The 23,977-nt window shown below is 41.7% G+C and overlaps 2 protein-coding genes across 3 annotated transcripts; both read left to right on the forward strand.

Annotated features, from left to right (window-relative positions):
• The first annotated feature begins 1,268 nt into the window (after nucleotides 1-1,268).
• LOC124670633 (folate synthesis bifunctional protein, mitochondrial-like) lies at nucleotides 1,269-15,107 on the forward strand. 2 transcript variants are annotated; one of them, XM_047207110.1, is made up of 17 exons: nucleotides 1,269-1,824; nucleotides 3,083-3,215; nucleotides 3,304-3,375; nucleotides 3,468-3,536; nucleotides 3,624-3,695; nucleotides 3,795-3,863; nucleotides 3,938-4,009; nucleotides 4,102-4,167; nucleotides 4,247-4,312; nucleotides 4,397-4,695; nucleotides 4,892-5,175; nucleotides 5,659-5,930; nucleotides 6,006-6,141; nucleotides 6,502-6,632; nucleotides 6,746-6,902; nucleotides 6,989-7,115; nucleotides 13,305-15,107. In XM_047207110.1, the coding sequence occupies exons 1-17, from the start codon at nucleotides 1,701-1,703 to the stop codon at nucleotides 14,816-14,818; spliced, it is 3,663 nt and encodes a 1,220-aa protein (XP_047063066.1). In that variant the 5' UTR covers nucleotides 1,269-1,700; the 3' UTR covers nucleotides 14,819-15,107. The 2 variants fall into 2 exon arrangements, with proteins under 2 accessions (XP_047063066.1, XP_047063065.1); XM_047207109.1 differs by lacking the exons at nucleotides 1,269-1,824; nucleotides 3,083-3,215; nucleotides 3,304-3,375; ... (11 more) ...; nucleotides 6,746-6,902; nucleotides 6,989-7,115 and adding exons at nucleotides 12,794-12,879; nucleotides 13,001-13,202 and having other exon boundaries at nucleotides 13,308-15,107.
• A 3,122-nt stretch (nucleotides 15,108-18,229) lies between these two features.
• Nucleotides 18,230-21,809, forward strand: LOC124672802. The gene is made up of 5 exons (XM_047208974.1): nucleotides 18,230-18,256; nucleotides 19,260-19,362; nucleotides 19,490-19,546; nucleotides 20,962-21,031; nucleotides 21,141-21,809. The coding sequence occupies exons 1-5, from the start codon at nucleotides 18,230-18,232 to the stop codon at nucleotides 21,346-21,348; spliced, it is 465 nt and encodes a 154-aa protein (XP_047064930.1). The 3' UTR covers nucleotides 21,349-21,809.
• Nucleotides 21,810-23,977: the final 2,168 nt, after the last annotated feature.

Consider the following 23,977-nt stretch of genomic DNA (forward strand, 5'->3'; position numbering starts at 1 on the left):
AACCTCGACTCAGACGCCCGCTAGTTCTGGCAACCAGAAGACGAAGCGGTCGTTCAGTTGGTGCCAAACGGGTCTAGGGCAGATGCATTCCCACTCAAATTTAGGACATAATTGAGTCGGTCCGCATGTCCGATTGCGTTAAGGGGTTGTGCTGGGTTTTTGGTGTCAGCATATCGGCGCGGATCAAAACAGCCAGCCTCATTCCATTTAGGTTGAAGATGCCCTAAACACTTCCATACACGATTGTGATGTTTGCCTTCGGCTCGAGGCCATGGCGTGGCGATGCGTTGGCACATCTAGAAGGACCATTAGCTACTGACGGACGAGGGCATGCAGCTGATGCATTGAGAACTCGTCGATCTGAAATCGGAAACAGCTCATTAAAATGACGATTTCATGGGGGCATCGCAATGCATGTAACCGCCTAATTGGGCGAGTTTGGCCACCTGTTGTTACGACGCACGAAGAAGCTGCGGTCAGCATGCAATTATTCTCCTAACCAGACGGTACTAGGTGCAAGACACTTGGACAGAAAAGGCAAGGATAAAAAAATTCAGAAAGCAAGAAAAGCGATGTGAAGGATACTGGTTAATTATGCTTCATCATAGCCAATGTTGCAATCATGCTGACGCCCTGAGAACAACATGCACCTACTTTCGTAAAGGAAAAGTCAGATCAAAAACTGTTTTCGTCTGAAAAAGAACTCTTCCTGCGTTCTAAACAACTCGCTAAATTCATTGCATCGACTTCATGTTGATGAAGCAGCATGTTTGGATCACTTGGATACCTTCTGAAGGAATACTTGAGGATATCTGTCAGAATGAGAACTACTGTGGCCATATTGAAACCGGTCAAAAAAATAAGTGAAAGAGAGCTGAAAGTCTAGGAGCATACCGCACACGCACGCACGCACCTGTGTGATTGCCAATCAGCTAAAGCGACGGCTGCACGGACGGCAACGTTCCGGCATGGGCGCCACGACGCACCAACGAAATGGGCTAGGAGTCCTAAATATCTTCCACTCACCTCTTAAACGTGTCACTGCCTGCAGAACAACTTTCCTCCTCAAGGACACGCATTAACCGAAGTTAAGTTGCTAATAGAACTTTCAATTGACACTTTGTCCCAATCTGCTGTGCTGCCATATTTTTGCTACTTACACAAATTTTGATTTTTTCCTAGCGCTAAGTTGTCTAAACTTTTGTTTAGGTTATGTTGATTTCCGAATAATACAGCTTCAGGTTGGGCACCTAACTCTTATTGTCAAACTTCATTCCTCTAGGGTTAGAGCTGCACTAAACCCCCAACAACTAACAACCCCAAAGCCAGATGTCACACATCAAAATCTTTTGCCTCTGCTCAAAGTATTGCCCCAGTGTCCCAAAGTGACAATGCACAAATCGACACTACTAGTGAAAGAGTAACTATTCTGTACCTTTGTTACTAAGAGGTTTCAGCGTGTGGATTGCACTTCTTGAAGTCTTCCCCCTCCTCCCTAATTCGAGCTTGCTGACAAATACACAATCCACTGTAGAAAGAGCATGGCAGCAGTGAATCGTGAAACAAAGTAGAAGTACTCCTACCGATTAAACAAAGGGAGGTGGTTCCCGCAAGAGAGGCCTTTTCCGGAGCATAAAGTTTATTTATTAGACCTCTTCTTCCGAGCCCGCAGGCTGCAGACGAGACGAGTGCTGCAAGCAATGACCATCGCAGCCATGGAGAGGGGGAGGAGGAGCAGAGGAGCTGCGGCCATTGGAGCCGCCCTGCTGCTGTTCTTGGCCGCCGCCTCCTTGGGAGCTCATGCCAACACCGACTCGAATGACGGTAAGGAAGTGATATTTACTTCTTGGAATCATCCCTTGTTCTTTTGGTTTGTTTTTGCTTAGGAAAATCAATCAAGAAAGGATGTATTTCTGTTCATGGTTATACTTTGTCTGACTAACAATGGAAGGAAAAGTTGCGTTCTTGATTTATTCCCCCTGTTTTGGTCAGTTCACTTTAATTGTAGATAGGACCCTTTAGGCACCCATTGCTGGATTCCAGAAATTTTAGGTTTAGATTTTTTTTTAAATGAAACCGTCGTGCAGAGAAGTTCCGTTTCGGGTCATGTGGGAAGCTGGAACTAATGCTTTCTAAACATTTTTCTCGCTGTATCATTGACCAAACAAAGAAAAGATGTTTATTTAGCTCGGTGTTTCTTCCTTGCTGTTGCTCGTTGGTCCTTTCTGGGTGGAAATCTTAGGGTTCTTGAAGTTTGGGATGATCAAATGGCAGAGTTTTTACAAGTTCTAGTGGTATTAATATCATAATAGTTTCCCCGTAGCGGTGCTAATAAATTTGTGGTAAGTTTTGTTCTTCGTGTTCTGTTTTTTTGTCCTTTCTTTGCCGTTCTCATGTCCAGCCAAAATTATCAGTCAATAAGTGCTACTATGACGCATGTGATGGGAATTGTTTGGTTTTATGCACTCAGATGTCAGACTTTAGCAGAGAATTTCTGAAAAAAAGTAGTTCATTTGTTTCTTTATTCCTGGTTTTGTGTGAGGTTGTAGACACAGATTATTTTTTAGACATTCCAGACAGCTGATTATCCAAGGAGTCATCTTTGTGTTATTCCAAAAAAAAAACTCAGTTTTTGGTTCCACTAATATCTTCAGTTGATTCCATAATGAAACTACTTTTGATGGAAATTTGGTATAAGATGATGGGAATAACTTACTATAAATGACTAGTTCAGGTGGGGATTCTCTCCCCACGGTGAATTTTTTTAAAATAAATGACTAGTTCTTTCGAATGTCTACTCCAAAATGTGGATAGTACAGTCACAGGAGGCTAATTTAATCATTTCAATGTAAGACGGGCTACGTATTCCTATATAACTAGAAAACAAAAGAGTTCTCTGCACAGAAAGAAATGGAAGGAAATGTAGCTGCATATGAACCTCTTCTAAAAGCCAAATTCCTATAGGATTTTTTGTTGGAAAATACTCTGTGAAGACAAAAAGTAGGAAGAAAGCATCATCATTTACCTGATACTGATCATCAGCATTACTGATTGTCCCAGATTTTGCCTTTTGCCTATGCAGTGACAGCCCTCGGCGTCTTCTACACAACCATGAATTCGCCGCCCCAGCTGAAAAACTGGGTGTCACAAAATGGAGATCCCTGCGGACAGTCGTGGAATGGGATCACTTGCTCGGGTTCCAGAGTGACAGAAATGTGAGCTCAAGTTTTAGATATGGTATTTTTTTCTGAGTCCTACTTATCCTTCTTATCTGATGATATTATTTGTCCCAATACTTGACAGAAACTTATCGGGCATGAATCTTAACGGGACTCTGGGTTACAACATGAACCTACTGACTGCACTAGTTCAGCTGTTAGTGAGATCTCTCTCATCCCAAGCATCAATGCACTAATGGTTACACGATAAAGTTTAGTAGGGTTTTGATCTAGTTTAGTTCTGTGCAGCGATATGAGCAATAATAATCTTGGAGGCAGTGACATTCCCTATAATCTCCCTCCAAATCTTGAGAAATTGTAAGTAGTACTTCTGTGTGCAACACAAGCTGCTCTTACGTATATGCATAACAATCTTTTTGTTCTTACAAAGAATTTGATCTGCAGAAATCTTGCTGGAAACCACTTTACTGGAACCACACCATACTCTATTTCCCAAATGAGTTCACTTAAGGAATTGTAAGTTACTATCTCCTGTAAGTCAATGTATTGGCTGACCTTCTTTGTCATTATCTTTCTGGTAAGATCTGAACAAATTTGCTGACATCTTCGATGCAGAAATCTTGGTCATAATCAGATCTCAACCATCAGTGATATGTTCAACCAGATGACCAACCTAACAACAATGTGAGTGATCTTCTGTTTGCACAATAATCTGTCAAGCTAGTAGAAATCCTGAACCAATAATTCATTTCACCCAGGGACATCTCATTCAACACGTTTTCTGGTAATATTCCACAAAGTTTCAACTCTTTGACAAGCTTGAAAACACTGTGAGTACATGGTTTTCTATGTCTCTGCATCGCTTTGTTTCATCGACAAGAATAAAATCCATATGATTACAAATGTCTGCTCCTTTTGCCAGTTATATGCAGAACAACCAATTCAGTGGCACGATAGATGTCCTTTCCAATCTTCCTCTTACTGACTTGTGAGTTCGATATACCCACCACCTATTCTAATTCACAGTTGAATTTTCATATAAATGCAGCATTTGTTCATCCTTGCAGAAATGTCGCAAACAATCAATTCACTGGCTGGGTCCCTGATAAGCTAAAGAAAATAAATAATCTCCAGTAAGTATTTTTAGTACATGACAGGGTTTGTCTGTTATAAGCATGTAGTATGGAATCACAATTAGCCCTCCACTCCTTTTGTAGGACAACTGGAAACTCGTTTAGCAATGGTCCCGCACCACCACCTCCACCAGGTACAACTCCAACTCCAACGCCTCAACGCACTGCTCCTCCAAGTAGGAATGCAAGCAATGGTTCATCCGACAGTGGCAGCCAACACTCCAAACTACAAGGTGGTGCAATAGCAGGAATTGTAATATGTTTACTGGTTGTTGGTGCAATGGTTACATTCTTTGTGATCAAGAGGAAATCTTGGAAGTTCTCAGTGAGACGAGACCCAGAACAGAATGAACCTCTCAGTCCTCTTGCTTCAGGATTTAAACGTAAGCCACATTGCCTCTGAGAGTTCTACATGTTCATCTTAAAATCATTCTTCTGCCCAAGAATAAATTGTTCAATCTTCACTTTCCAACGCATTATGCATTTCCTTATTTCTTTACATATTGTTTCCAATTTGTAAAAATGGGTAAATTGTGCATGCTTCTCTTCTGTCTTAAAATCCAAATCTATAATTTTCAGAGATCAAGTCCATTAAGATCATCTCAACAACTGGCAAGGATCAATTTCAGAAGACTGTTTCAATGAGCTTAAAACCTCCAACAAAAATTGACTTGCACAAGTCCTTCGATGATAACGATCTCACAAGCAAGTCTATCACAAGGAAAATAAGTTTGTCTTCCATCAGAATACCTGCATACACAGTTGCAGACTTGCAGATAGCAACAGGAAGCTTTAGCCCTGACAATTTTATAAGTGAGGGGTCATTTGGACGAGTTTTCAAAGCACAATTCGATGATAAGAAGGTGCTTCCTCAATTACTTGATATCAATTATTTCTTGCATTCAATTATCATATATGGCACCAGCATCATTCTTATTCATACTTGAAATTATTTCCTTGTAAAAGATCTAAGGGTCTAGGGATTTCGAACTGTTACAAAATCTGAAGTTAAGTGGATATATCAACATGACCCATGTACTATAGTACAATCACCTGAGATGATATTCTCTACTTGAACTTTATTTTAATATAATTATATCTGCTTGAAATTTGTAAATTCCATAACATGAAAATTTGTTATGAATGCACAGGCGTACACAATCTACACTTGTATCATGCAAAAATACTGTTGTATACATGATTTTAACAACAATCTCATTTTTGTTAACCATGAATGGTTTTGTAAAGGTAGTACAAGACTCAATGAAGTAAATTACCCCTTGATATTTGTAAATCATGATCCGAGTTGGAACTGCGGCATTATCATCATTTGCTGGTAATTTCAGGTCCTGGCTGTAAAGAAAATCAATTTTTCTGCATTCCCAAGCTACCCGTCAGATTTGTTCATTGAGTTGGTTGCAAATATTTCAAGGTTAAATCATCCAAACCTTGCCGAGCTAGTTGGTTACTGTTCAGAGCATGGGCAGTGCTTGTTGGCATACGAATTCTACCGAAATGGTTCTCTGTATGACTTACTTAATCTGGTGGGTGATCAAAGCAAACCGTTGTCCTGGAACAGCCGTGTGAAGATTGCCCTTGGATCTGCAAGGGCGTTAGAGTAAGTGTAACAGGCCTGTCAAACTTTCATTTGATCTAGACATTAAAATTCTTGCCAATAATGCAAATTTTGCAGGTACCTACATGAAACATGTTCGCCATCTGTGATTCACAAAAACTTCAAGTCATCAAACATTTTACTCGATATTGAGCTGAACCCCCACCTTTCGGATTCTGGATACGCCGACCTTATTCCTAACCAAGAATTCCAGGTAAATGCAGTGCACTATTATCCTCCGACTATCTGATAGCCTATAAGGAAACTATCATACAATTTATGATTAATCATCAATAGAAAATAGTAGAACTTTCTACCTGTTTTGCAGCCAAAATGCTGCATATCATTATTTTTATGTAATTGTCTTGCTGTTACAGTAACAGAATAAAGGTAGTCAGGATATTAGAACTAGTACTCCGTAGTATTTAGATACCAGGCCAGTTAGTATCCAGTTAACCAAGTGAGATGATACAAAGTCTGGTTTTCTGCATATTTTGACAGTGCTATTGCTAATAAACAAAATTGAGGGAGCAAAAATTTCTGTCCAGAATTACTTATACAGCGTCTATTGCAGGAATCAGAAGAGAACTTAGGATATAGGGCACCTGAGGTAACCATGTGTGGGCAATACTCACTGAAGAGTGATGTGTATAGCTTTGGTGTCGTGATGTTAGAGCTCCTGACTGGCCGCAAACCATTTGACAGGTACACACTACAGTCAAATATTACACACAGCAAACCATTCAGGTTGTAAACTGTAATAACAATCACAGTCCCCTGAGAGTCTGAACTGCCACTTCTTGCCTGAATTGTTGCAGGACCCGATCACGATCTGAGCAGTCACTAGTCCGATGGGCTGCCCCGCAGCTGCATGACATTGATGCGCTAGACCAGATGGTCGATCCAGCGCTCCAGGGTCTGTACCCCTCGAAATCCCTGTCCCGATTCGCCGACGCTATCGCCCTTTGCGTGCAGGTACATTCCATAGCTTATCCTTGCATTTCTCCTGTGCTTCCAAATGTTTTCCACACTCCCTATGCTTATCCCTGAAACCTGAACAGGCCGAGCCAGAGTTCCGGCCACCGATGTCTGAGGTGGTACAATCGTTAGTCCGCCTCGTGCAGCGGGCAAACATGACGAGAATGTCGTCCAGCTGCGAGAGCTACACAGGGCGCCACGGCGAATCCGGCGACTATGCAGTATGAGCGACACGCCACTGTACATACGCCTGAAAGTAATCAGAGAACTTTTGCCAGTTCCTAGATACAGTTTGATCATTGGCTTATTGTCGAGGTCTTAGGGTTTTTTCCCCCGTTTCATCACCATCCGGGCCTGTAGATGCTGTTCGTTGTTGTTGTGTAGTATCGCAGTGGCAATTTTCTGGTGCTTTAAGATTCCTCTTTCAAAGAAAATTCCATGTTCGACTGAGAGCTTGGGACGGTGACTATCCGCTGGGTGCTGTGTCTTGTGTCGTTTCGTTTCTGACGGAAAAGGAGATTAACCAACATCAGGTGTCCGATACAATATCGGAAATCGGAAAGAATTACATATACGTGCCATCCGTTAATGGAGTAATGATGACTCACTATGACTATGGCTATGCATAGCCACCCCGCACGGTACCTACCGGGAGCGCCTATCGAACGCTTTAAGCGGAGCGTTAGGGGAGTGCTGTACACCGACCTGTTCGGTGTGTATGGGCCACCGCACACCCCACTCGACTAGACCAGTTGGTTGGGCCGCGGTTCATTAGTAGTTGGTACGTTTTTTTTTCTTTTTTTTGCTGTTTTTTTTGTTAATAATTTTCTTTTTTAATATCTAACTTTTAAAAAATATATTTCGGAGAACAAATTTTCAAAATCTGTTCAGATTCGAAATTTTGGAAATTTTAAAAATGTTCAGATTTTGATTTAAATTTTTTTTTCGAATTTGAACATTTTTCCAAATTTGAACGCTTTATATATTTGAACGGATTTCAAATTTGAACGCTTTTATAATTTAAACATTTTTTGTATTTGAACATTTTTAAAATTTGAACGGATTTCAAAATTGAACAACTTTTTGTATTTGAACATTTTTTAAATTTGAACGGATTTCAGATTTGAACATTTTTTGTATTTAAACGGTTTTAAAATTTGAACGTTTTTAAAATTTGAACAGTTTTCAATTTTGAAATTTTTCTGAATTTGAAATATTTTCAAATTTGAACAAAAATAAATATAAACAAAAAACAAAACAAAAAAAACAAAAAGGAACAGAAAATAAAAAAGGAAAAAGAAAAGAAAAGAAAAAAGAAAAGAAAAGACAGAAAAAGAAACAGAAAAAAGAAAAAAGAGGCGAACTGGGCCGACCAGGCCGGACCCATAGCGCGCGCGGAGGTGTGCGGCGCGCGGTAGGGACCGACCTGGTGGGAACTGCTATATGTCGACCTGGTCGGCGCGTGCGGGGTGCCGCACACCCCCAGCGACCAGGTCGGGTAGTTTGGGCCGCGGCCCATTAGCTCAGGTACGTTTTTTTTTCTTTTTTTCTTCTTCTCTTTCTTCTGTTTTTTTCTGTTATTAATATTTTTATTTCAAAATCTAACATTTTTTATGAAATTATTTTTCAAGATTTTTTTCAAAATATGAACATTTTTAAATTCAACAGTTTTAAAATTTGAACGATATTATATTTTGAATATTTTTCAAAAAAATATATTTTTCAAAATTTGAATATTTTTCACGTTTGAACGGTTTTTTAATTTGAACAGTTTTTAAATTTGAATATTTTTCATGTTTGAACAATTTTCAAGTTTGAACGTTTTTTAAATTTGAACAATTTTTTAATTTGAACATTTTTCATGTTTGAACAATTTTCAAGTTTGAACGATTTTTAAATTTGAACGGTTTTCAGATTTTGAACAGTTTTTTATATCTGAAATTTTTTTCATTTAATTTTTTAAAATATTTCTATTTTTCGAATCTAAAAAATAAAAGTAAAAAAAGGAAACAGGAAAAACGAAAGAAAAACGAAAACATAAAACAGAAAAAAGAAAACAGAAAAAAGAAACAGAAAATAAGAAACAAAAAAAGAAAAGAAAAATCGAAAAAGGAGGTAGCCCGCACCTAACTGGGCCGGCTCGTACCACGCGCGGGGTGTGCGGCGCGCGGTATGCGCCGACCTGGTCGGTGTATAGGGTTTGCGGACCTGGTCGGTGTATAGGATTTGTCTCCGCTCAGACTGGTTCGGGCAACATTCGTTAATGGGCTCGGCCCATTAAAGCTTTTTAATACGGTTTTCGGTTTTGTCGTATACGCGCGCGATCCTGCTTCCTTCTTCTTTTTCAGCCTGGTTTCTTCGAGTCAGTAGTAGCTTTCGGTTGTGCGCTCGTTTGAACATATTTAAACTATGTACGAGTATGCGTAGGGTGAAAATGTACTGTTAAGAATTTGAACTTTCATCATGTACATCGGTAGTAGACAAAAAATTTCAAAATTTTGGTATTTCGTCAGTTTTAGAATTAAATCTGAAGGAACTTTTATCATCTCGTAAACTAAGGCTGCAAGGTTCAACCTTTCAAATTGCAGTAACACTACATAATGATTTTTTTTTGCGAGGGATTTTTCACTACATAATGATTTGAAAAACTGCAAAAAGTGAAACTTCGCATGGAACACTGCTTTTTCTTTTCGAATTACATCTCAGTTGGAAAAATTTGTATTGCAAAAACAAACAAGAACCATATTTGCCTCTCTTGAAGAAATTTCGCAGTCTTCTTCCTTTCTTGAACGCTCCATTTCCGATTTTTGTTCTGTGAATGAGAGAAGAATTCAAAGGAAAAATTAGAACACATGCTTGATTTTAAAAAGTATGACTGACTAGTTGTAACTTACTTTTTCGAGATGGTCTTGATCTTTCTAGAATGAGTGCTATGGTTTTAATGATTCAAAAGATCAACGAACCAGGTGAGGGGGCCTGTTATTTTTTGCATTAGCTTAGTTACATGTATCATACAATTTTAGAAAAAAATTAAAAACATTCTAGTTAGTTTACATGAACGAATTTCAACTATGAACTGTTTTCGTCTCCGAACAAATTTGAAAATGAACACATTCTCACTTTGAACATTTTGAAAAATGAACGGATTTCCACCTTGAACGATTTCTATCTTAAACAATTTCAAAAAATGAACGGTTTTCCCCAGGTTGGTTACATGAACGGGTTTCCATGATGAACAAATTGCAAGCATGCACGGTTTCCTTCTTTAAACATTTTTTAAAGAACATATTTTCAACTATGAACGGATTTCCACCTTGAACATTTCTGTTACATGAACGAATTTCAACAATGAACGGTTTCCGCCTTGAACGGTTCCCGTCTACGAACAAATTTGAAAATGAACACATTCCCACCTTGAACATTTTTGAAAAAATGAACGGATTTCCACCTTGAACGGTTTCTAACTTCAATTTTTTTAAAATGAACGGTTTTTCCAAGGTTGGTTACATGAACGGATTTCCATGGTGAACAAATTGCAAGCATGAACGATAAAAAAATTTAAAGAACATAATTTCAACTATGAACGGATTTTCACCTTGAACATATCTATTACATGAAAAAAAAATCAACTATGAACAGTTTCCGCCTTGAACTGTTTTTGTCTTTGAACAAATTTGAAAATGAACGCATTCCCACCTTAAACATTTTTGAAAAATGAACGGATTTCCAACTTAAACAAATTAGAAAAATGAACTGATTTTCCCAGATTGGTCACATGAACGGATTTCCACGATGAACAAATTCCAAACATGAACGGCTTCCTTCTTTAAACATTTTTCAAAAAAGAATAGAACGGATTTCCACCTTGAACATTTCTATTACATGAACGCATTCCAACTCTGAATGGTTTCCGTCTTCTAACAAATTTGAAAATGAACGCATTCCCACCTTGAACATTTTTTAAAAATGAACGAATTTCCACATTGAACGGTTTCCAACTTAAAAAAATTTCAATGATGAATGGATTTTCCAAGGTTGGTTACATGAACAGATTTTCATGATGAACGAAATTCCAAGTATGAACGGTTTCTTTCATTGAACATTTTTAAAGAATAGACGGATTTCCACCATGAACATATCTATTACATGAACGAATTTCAACTATGAATAGTTTCCTCCTTGAATGATTTCCGTCTCCGAACAAATTTGAAAATGAATGCATTCCCACTTTCAACATTTCGTCAAATGAACAGATTTCCACCTTGAACGGTTTCTACCTTAAACAATTTTAAAAAATGTACGGATTTTTTCCAGGTTGGTTACATGAATGGATTTCCATGACGAAATTCCAAGGATGAACGGTTTCTTTCTTTAAACATTTTTTAAAGAACAGATTTTCAATTATGAATGGATTTCCAACTAGAACATTTCTGTTACATGAACGAATTTCAACTATGAACGGTTTCCATCTTCGAACAATTTTAAAATGAGCGCATTCCCACCTTGAACATTTTTGAAAAACTAACAGATTTCCACGTTGAACGGTTTTCAACTTAAACAATTTTCAAAAAATGAATGGATTTTCCTAGGTTGGACCTTTGTGTTACATTAATGGATTTACATGAAGAACAAAAAATTTCTACTTGAACGGTTTTTACGTTTATTATCTTTGAAAAAACATGAACGGTTTCCATGTCGAAAAAAATTGTTACTTGAACGGAAATTCCATTTTGAACGAATTTCTACCTTGAACATATATAGGAGTTGAACAAATTAAGAAAATTCTAATATCACACCTTAAAAAATTATGAGTAACGAACGATTTCCCACCTTGAAACATTAATGAATTTCGAACGGTTCACCACGTGAACTGTTTTTCCATCTTGAACATTTGTCTTGTTTCAACGGATTTGCACGTAGAACTATTATGAAAAAAATTCTCCTTGAACGGTTTCCAGCTTGAACCGGTTTTCACCTCGAACAAATTTGTTACTTGAACGGAAATTTTGACCATTATTACTGACAATTCTCGGCCGTAATGAAAAAACGGTGACTAGGATCGGAGCCACGTCGAGGATGGCCATCCCAGAATAAGATGGGCCCGGCCCATTTAAATCACATATCCCTCTTAGGTCGACCACACATTGACTGTCCAACGTTTCTGGTTTTCAGCTGGTTTTTATTTTGATTTTTTTGTTTGTAAAATGTTCAAATTAAACTGTTTAAATTTCAAAATTATTCAAAAATAGAATTGTTCTCAGTTGAAAACTGTTCAAAATTTAAAATTGTACAAATCTGTATCAAAATTTATATTTTTTAAATTTCAAATTGTTCAAAATTTAAAAATGTTCTTATTAAATATTTAAATATTTTAAATTTGTACATTTTCGAAATAAAACATTTTTAAAAATTGAACATTTTTTAAAACCGAATAGAAAAGCAGAGATAACCGCAGAAACCAACTAGCAGAAACCGGACAAAACACCTGTAGAAACCAGAGGAAAAAATGAAGGCGAGAGAAACTAACGTCCAACTCGCTGATGGGCCGGCCTATCCATTCTCGCCCCTGTGCGGCGCCCCACATAGGGGCCGCATTAAGCGGTGAATAGGGTTCGCGGTACCTACGGGAGCCATCACCAGTGTACCGCGCACGGACGGGAACGAGAACACCATGCTCAGCCCAGCCCAAACCCCGCAGTTTGTGGGCTGCATAGATGCTGGGAGAATTGGCCCATAGAAAACCCATACAGCCCTTCCGTCGCGCTCCAAGTAGCCGACGATGCCCTTGGTGGAGGAGATGATGGATTAAACAAAACAAACCACCCACAAAGCCAAGCAGCAGCAGCCGCCGCCGAACCGCAGCATCACCATCCCCTTCCCTGCCCGTGCCGAGCGACCACCAACCACCCTTCCTCCGCCGCTCGCCTTCGCTGGGCAGACCAGCACGGCCTTGCGGCCCTCGCCGGCGTCACAGGTACGCATCTCACCCCCTTCTCCAACCTCCGCTACACGCCTACACCGCAGATTCAGTTTGGCCCGGATGTAGTAGCAGGTCGAGCTTTGCAGATTTAGCTGTAAATAAACCGTGGTAGCAGATTCACTCTGCAGGGTATCAACCACAGGGATCTCCCCGTACGACCGGGAGAACTAGATGTGGCCGAGGATTTAAGCAGCAGCAGAACTAGACCTGGCTCGAATGCTCTAAGATGCTCCGCGCCAAGGACACATTCAGGAAGATGTACTCCGCCGCCAAGGGCTACTACTGCACAGGGCTAGCACCGCCGAACGCCTTCTCAGGTAGTTTGCTCAAATTCCCCAAATACAAACTGACATCTGTTCTCCAGCTCTTTCACATTCCAACCAAAGACAGTTCTAACTCATTTCCCCCTCTGAATGTACCAGCGTTCGATCTTCGGCATCCTCTGAACTCCTCAAGCAAACCACCGGGCCACGCTAACCCGTTCCGTATCCGTTCATACACGCAAAGCGCGCTCACCAACGATTCCGCCGACCAGGAGATCGTGATTGCCCTGGGCAGCAACGTGGGAGACAGGGTCAGCACGTTCGACCGAGCGCTGCGGCTGATGAGGAGCTCGGGCATCAAGATCACCAGGCACGCCTGCCTGTACGAGACCGCCCCAGCCTACGTGACCGACCAGCCGCGGTTCCTCAACTCCGCCGTCAGGGGCACGACGAAGCTGGGGCCTCACGAGTTGCTCAGGAGGCTCAAGGAGATCGAGAAGGATATAGGGCGCACCGCCGGGATAAGGTACGGTCCGAGACCGATCGATCTGGACATTCTCCTGTATGGGGACTCCCGGATCAAGACCGAGTCTCTGATTGTGCCGCATGAACGCATCCATGAGAGACCGTTCGTCTTGGCGCCGCTTGTTGACCTGCTGGGTTCGTCGGCTGAGGACGGTATGGAGAAAAGATGGCACTCTCTCTCGAAGTGCAGTGGCGGGTTCTTTGATTTGTGGAACAAGCTTGGCGGTGAATCTATTGTTGGAACAGAGGGTATTAAAAGGGTCATGTCTGTTGGAAATACGCTGTTGGATTGGCGTGAGAGGACCTTGGTTATGGGGGTGCTTAACCTCACGCCAGATAGCTTCAGCGATGGGGGTAAGTTTCAGGAAGTGGAAGCTGCCATTTCTCAGGCCAGGTTGTTACTATCAGAAGGTGCTGACATAATTGATATTGGTGCTCAGTCCACCAGGCCCTTTGCAAGGAGGCTATCTGCGGAAGAAGAGCTTGAGAGGCTGGTCCCTGTTCTGGATGCTATCACGAAACTCCCTGAGATGGAAGGGAAGTTGCTTTCGGTTGACACGTTCTACGCGCAAGTCGCTGCTGAAGCTGTGAAAAGAGGGGCCACCATGATCAATGATGTATCTGGTGGGCAGCTTGACCCAGATATTCTTCAAGTTGTTGCTGAACTGGGAGTTCCGTATGTTACCATGCACATGAGAGGCGATCCATCAACTATGCAGAATGAACAGAATCTACAGTATGATGATGTCTGCAAAGAAGTTGCTTCTGAGTTATACGCCCGGTTGAGAGCAGCAGAGTTGTCTGGAATTCCTTTGTGGAGGATTGTTCTTGATCCTGGCATTGGGTTTTCCAAGAAATCAACGCAGAATATTGAAGTAATCACGGGCTTGGAATCCATTAGAGAAGAGATGGGTAAAATGAGTCTAGGTGCTTCACATGTGCCAATATTACTTGGACCCTCCAGGAAAAGTTTCTTAGGGCAAATATGCAATCGCGCTGATCCATCCGAGAGAGATGCCGCTACTGCTTCTGCTGTTACAGTTGCGATCTTGAATGGTGCTAATATAGTAAGGGTCCATAATGTTAGATACAGTGTGGATGCTGCAAAGGTCTCTGATGCATCACTCAAGTACAGAAGAAAATAATAGAAAGTATACAGCCAGGATAGAAGCCATACCAGTTGCCAGTTTTGTACAAGGGAATGCTGATGTGGAGCTCAAACCATACGGGGTGTATCATCACTTAAAGCAATCAAAGCAAGTGTGAATAACTATTACAGTGAACCAGAGATATACATTATTCTCGTTTGCCTCCTCCTCCGTAGAATCTTCAAAGAAGCAAAGTTAACACAAACCAAGGCCTCTAGGGTTGGTATATGATGTAACCAGTTTTGTGAGGGTTTAATAATTATCTAATAGCGATACCTAAGAGTAAGACCTTTATTATATACTTTGCTTTGAATTGCCTACCTGAGAGCATCATTTGGGGCTACAGAGTTGATTTTCATCTCACGCAGTTTTCTGAGGGTTATGAAATTTTGTCTAACTCCTTATGTGTGTTCTGAACTTATTGTACCCAATGAGGAAACTCATGCATTGCAAGTGCCGTATGACATTACTAGGCCTCAAGGCTTCGTCTATGATCTAACCAGTTTTCTGAGGGTTTTATTGTCTAATTGTGACCTTTGTAATGTACTTTTTGATGCATCCTTTGTTTTTGCAGAGTCAATGTACAGCTCTCATGCAGTTTTTTGAGATTTTTTCATTAAACTTCTTCTCGTGACTCCTTATTTGTGTTTTTTTTTTATCTTGCTGTACCCAATGAGGAAACTCACGCATTGCAAGTGCCGTATGACATTACTAGGCCTCAAGGCTTGGTCTATGATCTAACCAATTTTCTGAGGGTTTTATTATTATCCAATTGTGATATCTTTGTAATTCTTCGGATGTCTACTTGAGAGAATCTTTTGTTGCTGCAGAATTAATTTCCATCTCTTTATTTGGGTTTTAATTTTCAATAACTTCTAGCATGTTCTAAAAAGAATATAGCAAAGGCATCCAACAGAAGTTTTGATTGGTTTGTGACCCAATGAGGAAACTCATGCATTGCAAGTGCCGTATGACATTACTAGGCCTGAAGGCTTGGTCTATGATCTAACCAGTTTTCTGAGGGTTTTATTATTATCCTATTGTGATACCTTTTGTAATGATTGAATGTCTACTTGAGAGAATCTTTTGTTGCTGCAGAATTAATTTCCATCTCTTTATTCGGGTTTTAATTTTCAATAACTTCTAGCATGTTCTAAAAAGAATATAGCAAATGCATCCAACAGAAGTTCTGATTGGTTTGTGACCCAATGAGGAAACACATGCATTGCAAGTGCCGTATGACATTACTAGGCCCCAACGCTTGGTCTATGATCTAAACCAGTTTTCTGAGGGTTTTATTGTCTAATTGTGACCTTTGTAATGTACTTTTTGATGCATCATTTGTTTTTGCAGAGTTAATGTCCAGCTCTCATGCAGTTTTTTGAGATTTTTTAATGAAACTTCTTCTCGTGACTTCTTATTTGTCTTTTTTTTATCTTGCTGTACCCAATGAGGAAACTCATGCATTGCAAGTGCCGTATGACATTACTAGGCCCCAAGGCTTGGTCTATGATCTAACCAATTTTCTGAGGGTTTTATTATTATCCAATGGTGATACCTTTGTAATGCTTTGGATATCTACTTGAGAGAATCTTTTGTTGCTGCAGAATTAATTTCCATCTCTTTATTCGGGTTTTAATTTTCAATAACTTCTAGCATGTTCTAAAAGAATATAGCAAAGGCATCCAACAGAAGTTCTTATTGGTTTGTGACCCAATGAGGAAACTCATGCATTGCAAGTGCCGTATGACATTACTAGGCCTCAAGGCTCGGTCTATGATCTAACCAGTTTTCTGAGGGTTTTATATTATCCAGTTGTGATACCTTTGTAATGATTGAATGTCTACTTGAGAGAATCTTTTGTTGCTGCAGAATTAATTTCCATCTCTTTATTCAGGTTTTAATTTTCAATAACTTCTAGCATGTTCTAAAAGAATATAGCAAAGGCATCCAACTGAAGTTCTGATTGGTTTGTGACCCAATGAGGAAACTCATGCATTGCAAGTGCCGGATGACATTACTAGGCCTCAAGGCTTGGTCTATGATCTAAACCAGTTTTCTGAGGGTTTTATTGTCCAACTGTGACCTTTGTAACATACTTTTTTGATGTTGTCTATGTGGGAGCATCATTTGTTCTTGCAGAGTCAATTTCCAGCTCTCATGCAATTTTTTGAGGTTTTTTCATAAAATTTCTCCTCGCGACTCCTTGGTTGTGTTTTGATCTTGATGTACCCAATGAGGAAACTCATGCATTGCAAGTGCCGTATGACATTACTAGGCCTCAAGGCTTGGTCTATGATCTAACCAGTTTTCTGAGGGTTTTATTATCAAATTGTGAGACCTTTGTAATGCACTTTGCTTTGATCATCTGCTTGAGAGAATCATTTGTTGCTGCAGAGTTAATTTCCATCTCTTGTGCATATTTAGATTTTAATTTTCAATAACTTCTAGCGTGTTTTAAAAAGAACATAGCAAAGGCATCCGACAGAAGTTTGAATTGGTTTGTGACCCAATGCGGAAACTCATGCATTGCAAGTGCCGCATGACATTACTAGGTCTCAAGGCTTGGTCTATGATCTAACCAGTTGTGTGAGGGTTTTATTTTCTAATTACGACCTTTGTAATGTACTTTTTTATGCTGTCTATGTGGGAGCATCATTTGTTCTTGTGGAGTAAATTTCCAGCTCTCATGCAGTTTTTTTGAGGTTTTTTCATGAAACTTCTCCTTGTGAGTCCTTATTTGTGTTTTGATCTTGCTGTACGCCTGTACCCAATGAAGAAACTCATGCATTGCAAGTGCCGTATGACATTACTAGGCCTCAAGGCTTGGTCTATGATCTAACCAGTTTTCTGAGGGTTTTATTGTCAAATTGTGAGACCTTTGTAATGTACTTTGCTTCGAATGTCTACTTGAGAGAATCATTTGTTGCTGCAGAGTTAATTTCCACCTCTTGTGCATATTTCGATTTTAATTTTCAGTTAACTTGTAGCGTGTTTTAAAAGGAATATAGCAAAGGCATCCAACAGAAGTTCGGATTGGTTTGTGACCCAATGAGGAAACTCATGCATTGCAAGTGCCGTATGACATTACTAGGCGTTAAGGCTTGGTTTATGATCTAAACAGAATTCTGAGGGTTTGTATTGTCTAGATGCAAGACCTTTTTACTGCACGCTGCATGTAATTTTCTACTTGTGAGCTTAATTTATTCTTACACAAAATTTGAGTTTTAAATCTGAACTGTTTTTTTGGTTCATTTTAAACTTGAACTTTGGTTTATTTTTCCGCATGCATGTGCTCTTTGGAGCCAAATTGCATCCCCGTGGCTTCTTGTGCATTTATATCCCTCCTTTGTTCACTGATGAGACCTTAAGAACTGCAGGTGCTGGATGATTATGCTTTCATCAAGAATGGCCATGTCAATGATATCACCACAGGTTTGTTGTGGTGTTATCTGTTTTTTATACTATTGAACATTTGTTTGCATTTTTACAAGTTTTTTTTCTATAATTTGAAGCTATTTTAGCTTGCTTTTGACCTTGTTCTACCCAATGATGAAATTCATGCATTGCAAGTGCCGTATGACATGCTTGGCCTCAAGGCTTAGTCTTTGATTCTACCAGATTTGTGAGGGTTTTATATTGTCTAAATGCATGACCTTTTTAATTTGCTCTTATTTGAATTGTCTACTTAAGATCATCATTTGTTCCTACATTATTTGTTTCTGCATTTCATACAGATTTGGATTTTAAATCTGAGCTGCTTTGGCCATTTTAACAAATATCCATAGGTCGCTTTTGCATTTTTCCTGCTATGTTGACTGATGAAATCTTAAGAATTGCAAGTGCCCGGTGATTACAGTGTTCATGGCAATGATGTTAACGCAGGATTCTGTGGTCTTGTCTTGTTTATACTATTCAAAATTTATGTTGTATGAAGTGAAGCTATTCTGGCTCGCCTTTGATCAGTCTTCTCCTTGTAACTCCTTAATTTTCTTGATGATGTTCTACCCAATGAGGGTCTTCTCCTTGTAACTAACTCCTTAATTTTCTTGATGATGTTGTACCCAATGAGGAAACCCATATGAGCGAGGCCTCAACTCCTCAACCCTCAGTTTTTGATTTAACCAGGTTTCCTACTATTTATATTGTCTAAACAATGAACATTTTTAATGTGCCCTCATCCGGATACTCTATAGATTGCCATTTGTTCCTGCAAATTTGCTGTCTACATCATACAGATTTGGATTTCAAATCTGACCCGTTTTGTACTGTCTTCACTCCTGAAACCTTATAATAACTGCAAGTGTGAGATGACTACGCATTGGCTCACTTGTTGTTGCCACCCTGTTCTTGTCACTCGCCTGGAAACCAGAAGGTTTTGTTTTCCTTCAACTCTTAAATCATTCAAAACATGAAAGTGGTATTTAACATCTGACAGCATAACAGTCCCGCCGGAGGAGGCCATGGAGACGCCGCCGCTGTTCCAGGAGTCCGCAAACTGCGACGTCTGCGGCTGCACCTTCTCCACCTTCCGCCGCCGCGTACGCATCCGCTCCCCTCTCACATCCGCCGCGTTGATACTTCTCGGTTTGGCTGCTGCGAATCGCACCGTAGATCGGCTGGCAACACCGTGCCTCTGATTTTCTGACGAATTTTGCGCTGTTGCAGCATCACTGCCGCTGCTGCGGGAGGACGCTCTGCCACGAGCACTCTTCGTACCACATGGTAGGAAACCCAGAGCTGATGAAGCTTCTGTGTAGGAATCATGTTTTGCTCTACCTACGGGAGCTCCTGGGGCTGGGGAGTTGGGGTTGTGAAGCTTAATTGATTCTTTTTAGAGCATCTCCAACAGGCGCTGCAAATTCTCGCGCGCTATACCGGCGATTGGGCGCGCTGTATACCGTTCGCGCGCGGTATAGCGGATTTGCCCCCGGCAGAGGCTGCATTTTGCAGCGCGCGTTGGTGTGCGGAAAACGCACCTCCGCCGCAGGCGCTATTTTGCAGCGCGCGCGACCGTTTTTTTTAAAATTCATCAAACAAACTATGAAATTTGATCGAAAATACGAATATATTTAAAGTGCGACGATACAAATGCGACATAGAAAATACTAGTAAACTACTCGTCCGACTACTCGTCGGACTCCCAGTCGAAGTCGGAGCTGCTCGCGGTCGTCTCCGACACCGGCGTGGACGTCGACGTCCGGTGGAAGTCGGAGGAGGAGGACGAGAGGACGACGGTCGACGGCCCTGCGCCTTTCTTCTTTTCCTCCTTCCTCTTCGCCGCCGCCTCGGCCTCGCCTTCTTCCTCGCCGCGGACTCGGCGCGGCGCTTCTCGCGGCTCGCCTTCTTCGCCGCTTTCATCGCCGCCTTCTCCTCCTCCTTCGCGCGTAGAAGGCCTCCGTGGCGGCGACGTCCTCCGAGAAGCGCCGCGCCCACTCGACGCGCATCGCCTCGTCGCGCTCGGCGATGAGGAGGCGCCGCTCCGGCTCCCGATGGCGGCGCCGCTCTTCGCGCGTGACTATCGGCGACGGCGGCGCCGGCATCTCCGCCTGCTCGCGCGTCCGGACGTCGTCGAAGTTCATCCGGCGGCGGGCGGCCGAGGCGCCACGCGGCGGCGTCGTAGGCTCGCGCCGCCTCATGCGCGGTGTCGAAGGTGCCGAGCCGGATCCGCTCCTCGCCGGAGCGAATCTCGGCGTCGAGCGGCCGCTCGGCCGCGCGCGGACGCCGCGGTAGCCGGAGGCGGAGCGGCGCCGCGGAGGCATGTCGCCGGAGGCGGAGGCGGAGGCGGACGGGCGGCGGAGGTAGAGCGGTGGCGCGTGGCGCGGAGACGAGAGAGCGGTGGGGAAAGAGGCGGAGAGACACGCGGAAGGCAGTTGGCGCGTGTCGTCTATATAGCGCGCGCGGCAGCGCACGCGGCAAATTTCCCGCGTGGGATGGCGCAAACGCGCGGGCGCGGCAAAAAATTTACCGCGCGCGCCTTTTTCCCGCGTCTGCTGGAGCTTCGCGCGAGCGCTCGCGCGCGCCAAACTGGCAGGTATTTTGCCGCGCGCGCGTTTTACAGCGCCTGTTGGAGATGCTCTTAGACGGAAGGCTCGAGCAAAGCTTAATTGATTCAACTCTGTTGCTTCCACTGGTTGCAGGCCCTGCCTCAGACGGGATATACACGGACGCCAGGGTCTGCTATGAGTGCTTCAACAAATCCTCCTCCAGGTAATCATCCCGTTGCTGGAATCTGATAGTGTGTGGTCCCTTACGAGTTTGGTTTGGATATAAGCAGATCTTTTTTTGTTAATTAATACATTCCTGCGTAATGTTGCAGACGTGGTGGCATTGATAAAGTGAGTTCTCCCGAGAGCGTTTCGAGTGCTGCAGACTCCTTTTCAGGGATGAATTTGGATAAAGATGATGCTTCGCCCGGAAAAAATTCTGCAGTTCAGGGTGCAGCTGCCGTTATTGAGTGCAAATGTGGGATGCCTTTGTGCATATGCGAGGCACCTAGACGACAATCCGATCCATATACAACATGATTACTCATCCTCATCATTTATAAATAGCTTATTGGTTCTTATCCTTTATTGTACTACAGAAGATTGTTTTGTTTGGCAGTTAGATATAAAATTAGCAAATCTCTGTCTAATAAATATCTGCCTATGGACAATTGCAGGCTACTCTGTTTAACCAGACTGAGATTGCTCTTATTCTTAGGGATAGTGGAGCAAATATTCAACGCAAAAATGGTCAAAGTTGGTTTTTGTTACAATCTGAAGGTGTTTTGCCATGGAATGAATGGCATACATTCTCAAATACTGTATATCGATGTGTTGCTGAAGTTGATTAACCTGCATTAAGCACAAAAATTCCTTTTATTTGTTCATCATATTTCCATCCGGACTACCATTTCCACTCAGTTTATGTTGATACTGTCAAATTTCTCTTTATGCTCATATATCCGTTCAGTTTAAAGCAAAATAGCAGTTAGCATGAAGAAAAGGGGGACAGTTATTTGAATTGCAACTGCTCCTTGGTGGTCTAGATGTTTTTATTGCTTTTGTAGTCACTTAACTTATGTACAAGTTGTGGTAGAAGAAAAGTCTATATTTATGGGCTTTTCCAATCAGCCTTGTAAAGTTAGAACTTGGTTAGTAGCATATCCAGTGTTTTAGCCTCTAGAAGCAGATAAACTTGGTTAGCAGCATATCCAAACATCAGCACTTGAAAATGATACTTTAATCATCAATGCTGCTTTGCTTAAATGACAATGATATAGTTGATGACGATCATGAACTTTTTTATCAGGGGAAACTGCTTTGGACTGCGCTCTACCCATGCTGCAATACAAAATGCGGCAGAGGATGGAAGAGCTTGCTGTGTCACAAAGGGAGTGAGGGAGACAGCATTTGGGCCTTTTCTGCTAGCTGCTCTAATCTCCATATTTCAAAAGATGGTTTTCTGCTTCTGATTGGTTACGTACAAATAAAACCATTTGACAGACTGAAAGCTCATTGCAAAGCTCATTGCTGGGGTATGCTGTTTCATTTCGGGATGGCACGATCATCATGTATTAATGTCGCAATGTTAGAGGTGGTTGTTCTTTGTACCCCTGAATAATAAGTTATTTCTGGCCAATCTCACATTTTATTCGCGTGTTCATGTTTGGATATAGTGATTTCTCCCTATGTTCAAAAGTGAAATTATGTTCCTGACAAAAATTTTTTTTCGTTCCACAAGTCTTGTCTTAGTTTGAGTTCAAAAACCACGACAAGAGTCATGGCACGGAGGGAGTACTTGAATACGAGCACGCATATACCGTTTGTGTTTAAAGCTTTGGTATAGATTCGCTGGCCATTCGCTGGCCACGTGAAGACGCACATCTCTACCAAAAATTGGATGGTAGATCCAAACGGGATCCCGTGAAGTGTCCTACTCTAACATTGAGTCTCCGACAAGTGGGACCCATCCTATATGTGACCCACATGCTAGTCAGCTAAAGTCAGGGAATTGCAGGCATTCCAACTTCAAAGGATGAGGAGTGGAGCTCAACCAGGTATTTAATTACAAATCGACAACCCTCTCTACCAGAGTCTCATATCAGATGCTCTAATCCCAGATTCCCTTTCTAAGCATACATAAGTGAGTGGCCAGTGGAAGAAGAAGTCACAATTGAGATGTGCATTCAAGTTTATCACAAAAGAGCCTTAATCAGAAAAATCTTCAGTTGTAGGGTGTGCTCTAAACTCTTACAACAACCTATATACGAGGTTACAAATTTTTTCAGTATTTTTTTTATCAGTGTCACACAATGTGCATGCAAACCATATTATTTTCCCGACACCTCTAAACTGCAAATCAACGGCTTCAATTAATTCGAAGGTGCATTGACGGGAAGGCTGTAGAACTGAGTGAAAAAATTCGAATTCAAAAACTCATGTATTATATAAAAAAATATATAAAGAACATGTATATACATAGATAGATAGAGGTATAAATATAGATATAGATTTGTTATATGTGCTAGATCGACTAGTGTAGATCAGTGTCGGGTAGGAGATGGGTACTGTGAGGTTTACCTTCTTCCTGGAGGACGATGAACCCGTCGACGTTGGCATGGTGAGTGGTGACGGTGGCGGTGGCGTGGGTGAGGCAGTGGTGGCGGAGAGCTTCCCGTCGGCACTGTGCTAACCCTAATCGGTGGGTGTGTCGGTGGGGCGAGTGGCACTCCGGTCAACCTCGTGATGTGTGCCACCGCCCCCACCACTCTCTATATATAGCACAGGCGACAGGGGCCCACCAACCAGTGATGCGGTTGGGCGCCCCCGATCAGGGCGCGGATGAGGTCAAAAGGTCGTGCTCGATCCGTTGGGTTCGACCACGCTGGAGATCATCCTAACATTCTCCCCCTTGATCTCAACTTTTCTTTTAACTTTATACTTTCACTTTATTCGTTTCATTTTAGATCAGTCCATAGGGCAATGTTTCATCGTCACAGCTCTATTACCGATAGAATCAGACAGCCACAATACACTTCTCTGTTTTGAAACAAATTCTTTTACTTTTGGGCCTCTTATGATCCAGGATAGGTAAGACTTTCCCTTAAACCCATGCCGGCTACGTGCTCCTTGAGCACGTTGGGTGGTAAGCCTTTCGTTAGCGGATCCG

Source organism: Lolium rigidum, chromosome 7 (genome assembly GCF_022539505.1).
Source record: "Lolium rigidum isolate FL_2022 chromosome 7, APGP_CSIRO_Lrig_0.1, whole genome shotgun sequence".
Taxonomy (NCBI): Eukaryota; Viridiplantae; Streptophyta; class Magnoliopsida; order Poales; family Poaceae; genus Lolium; species Lolium rigidum.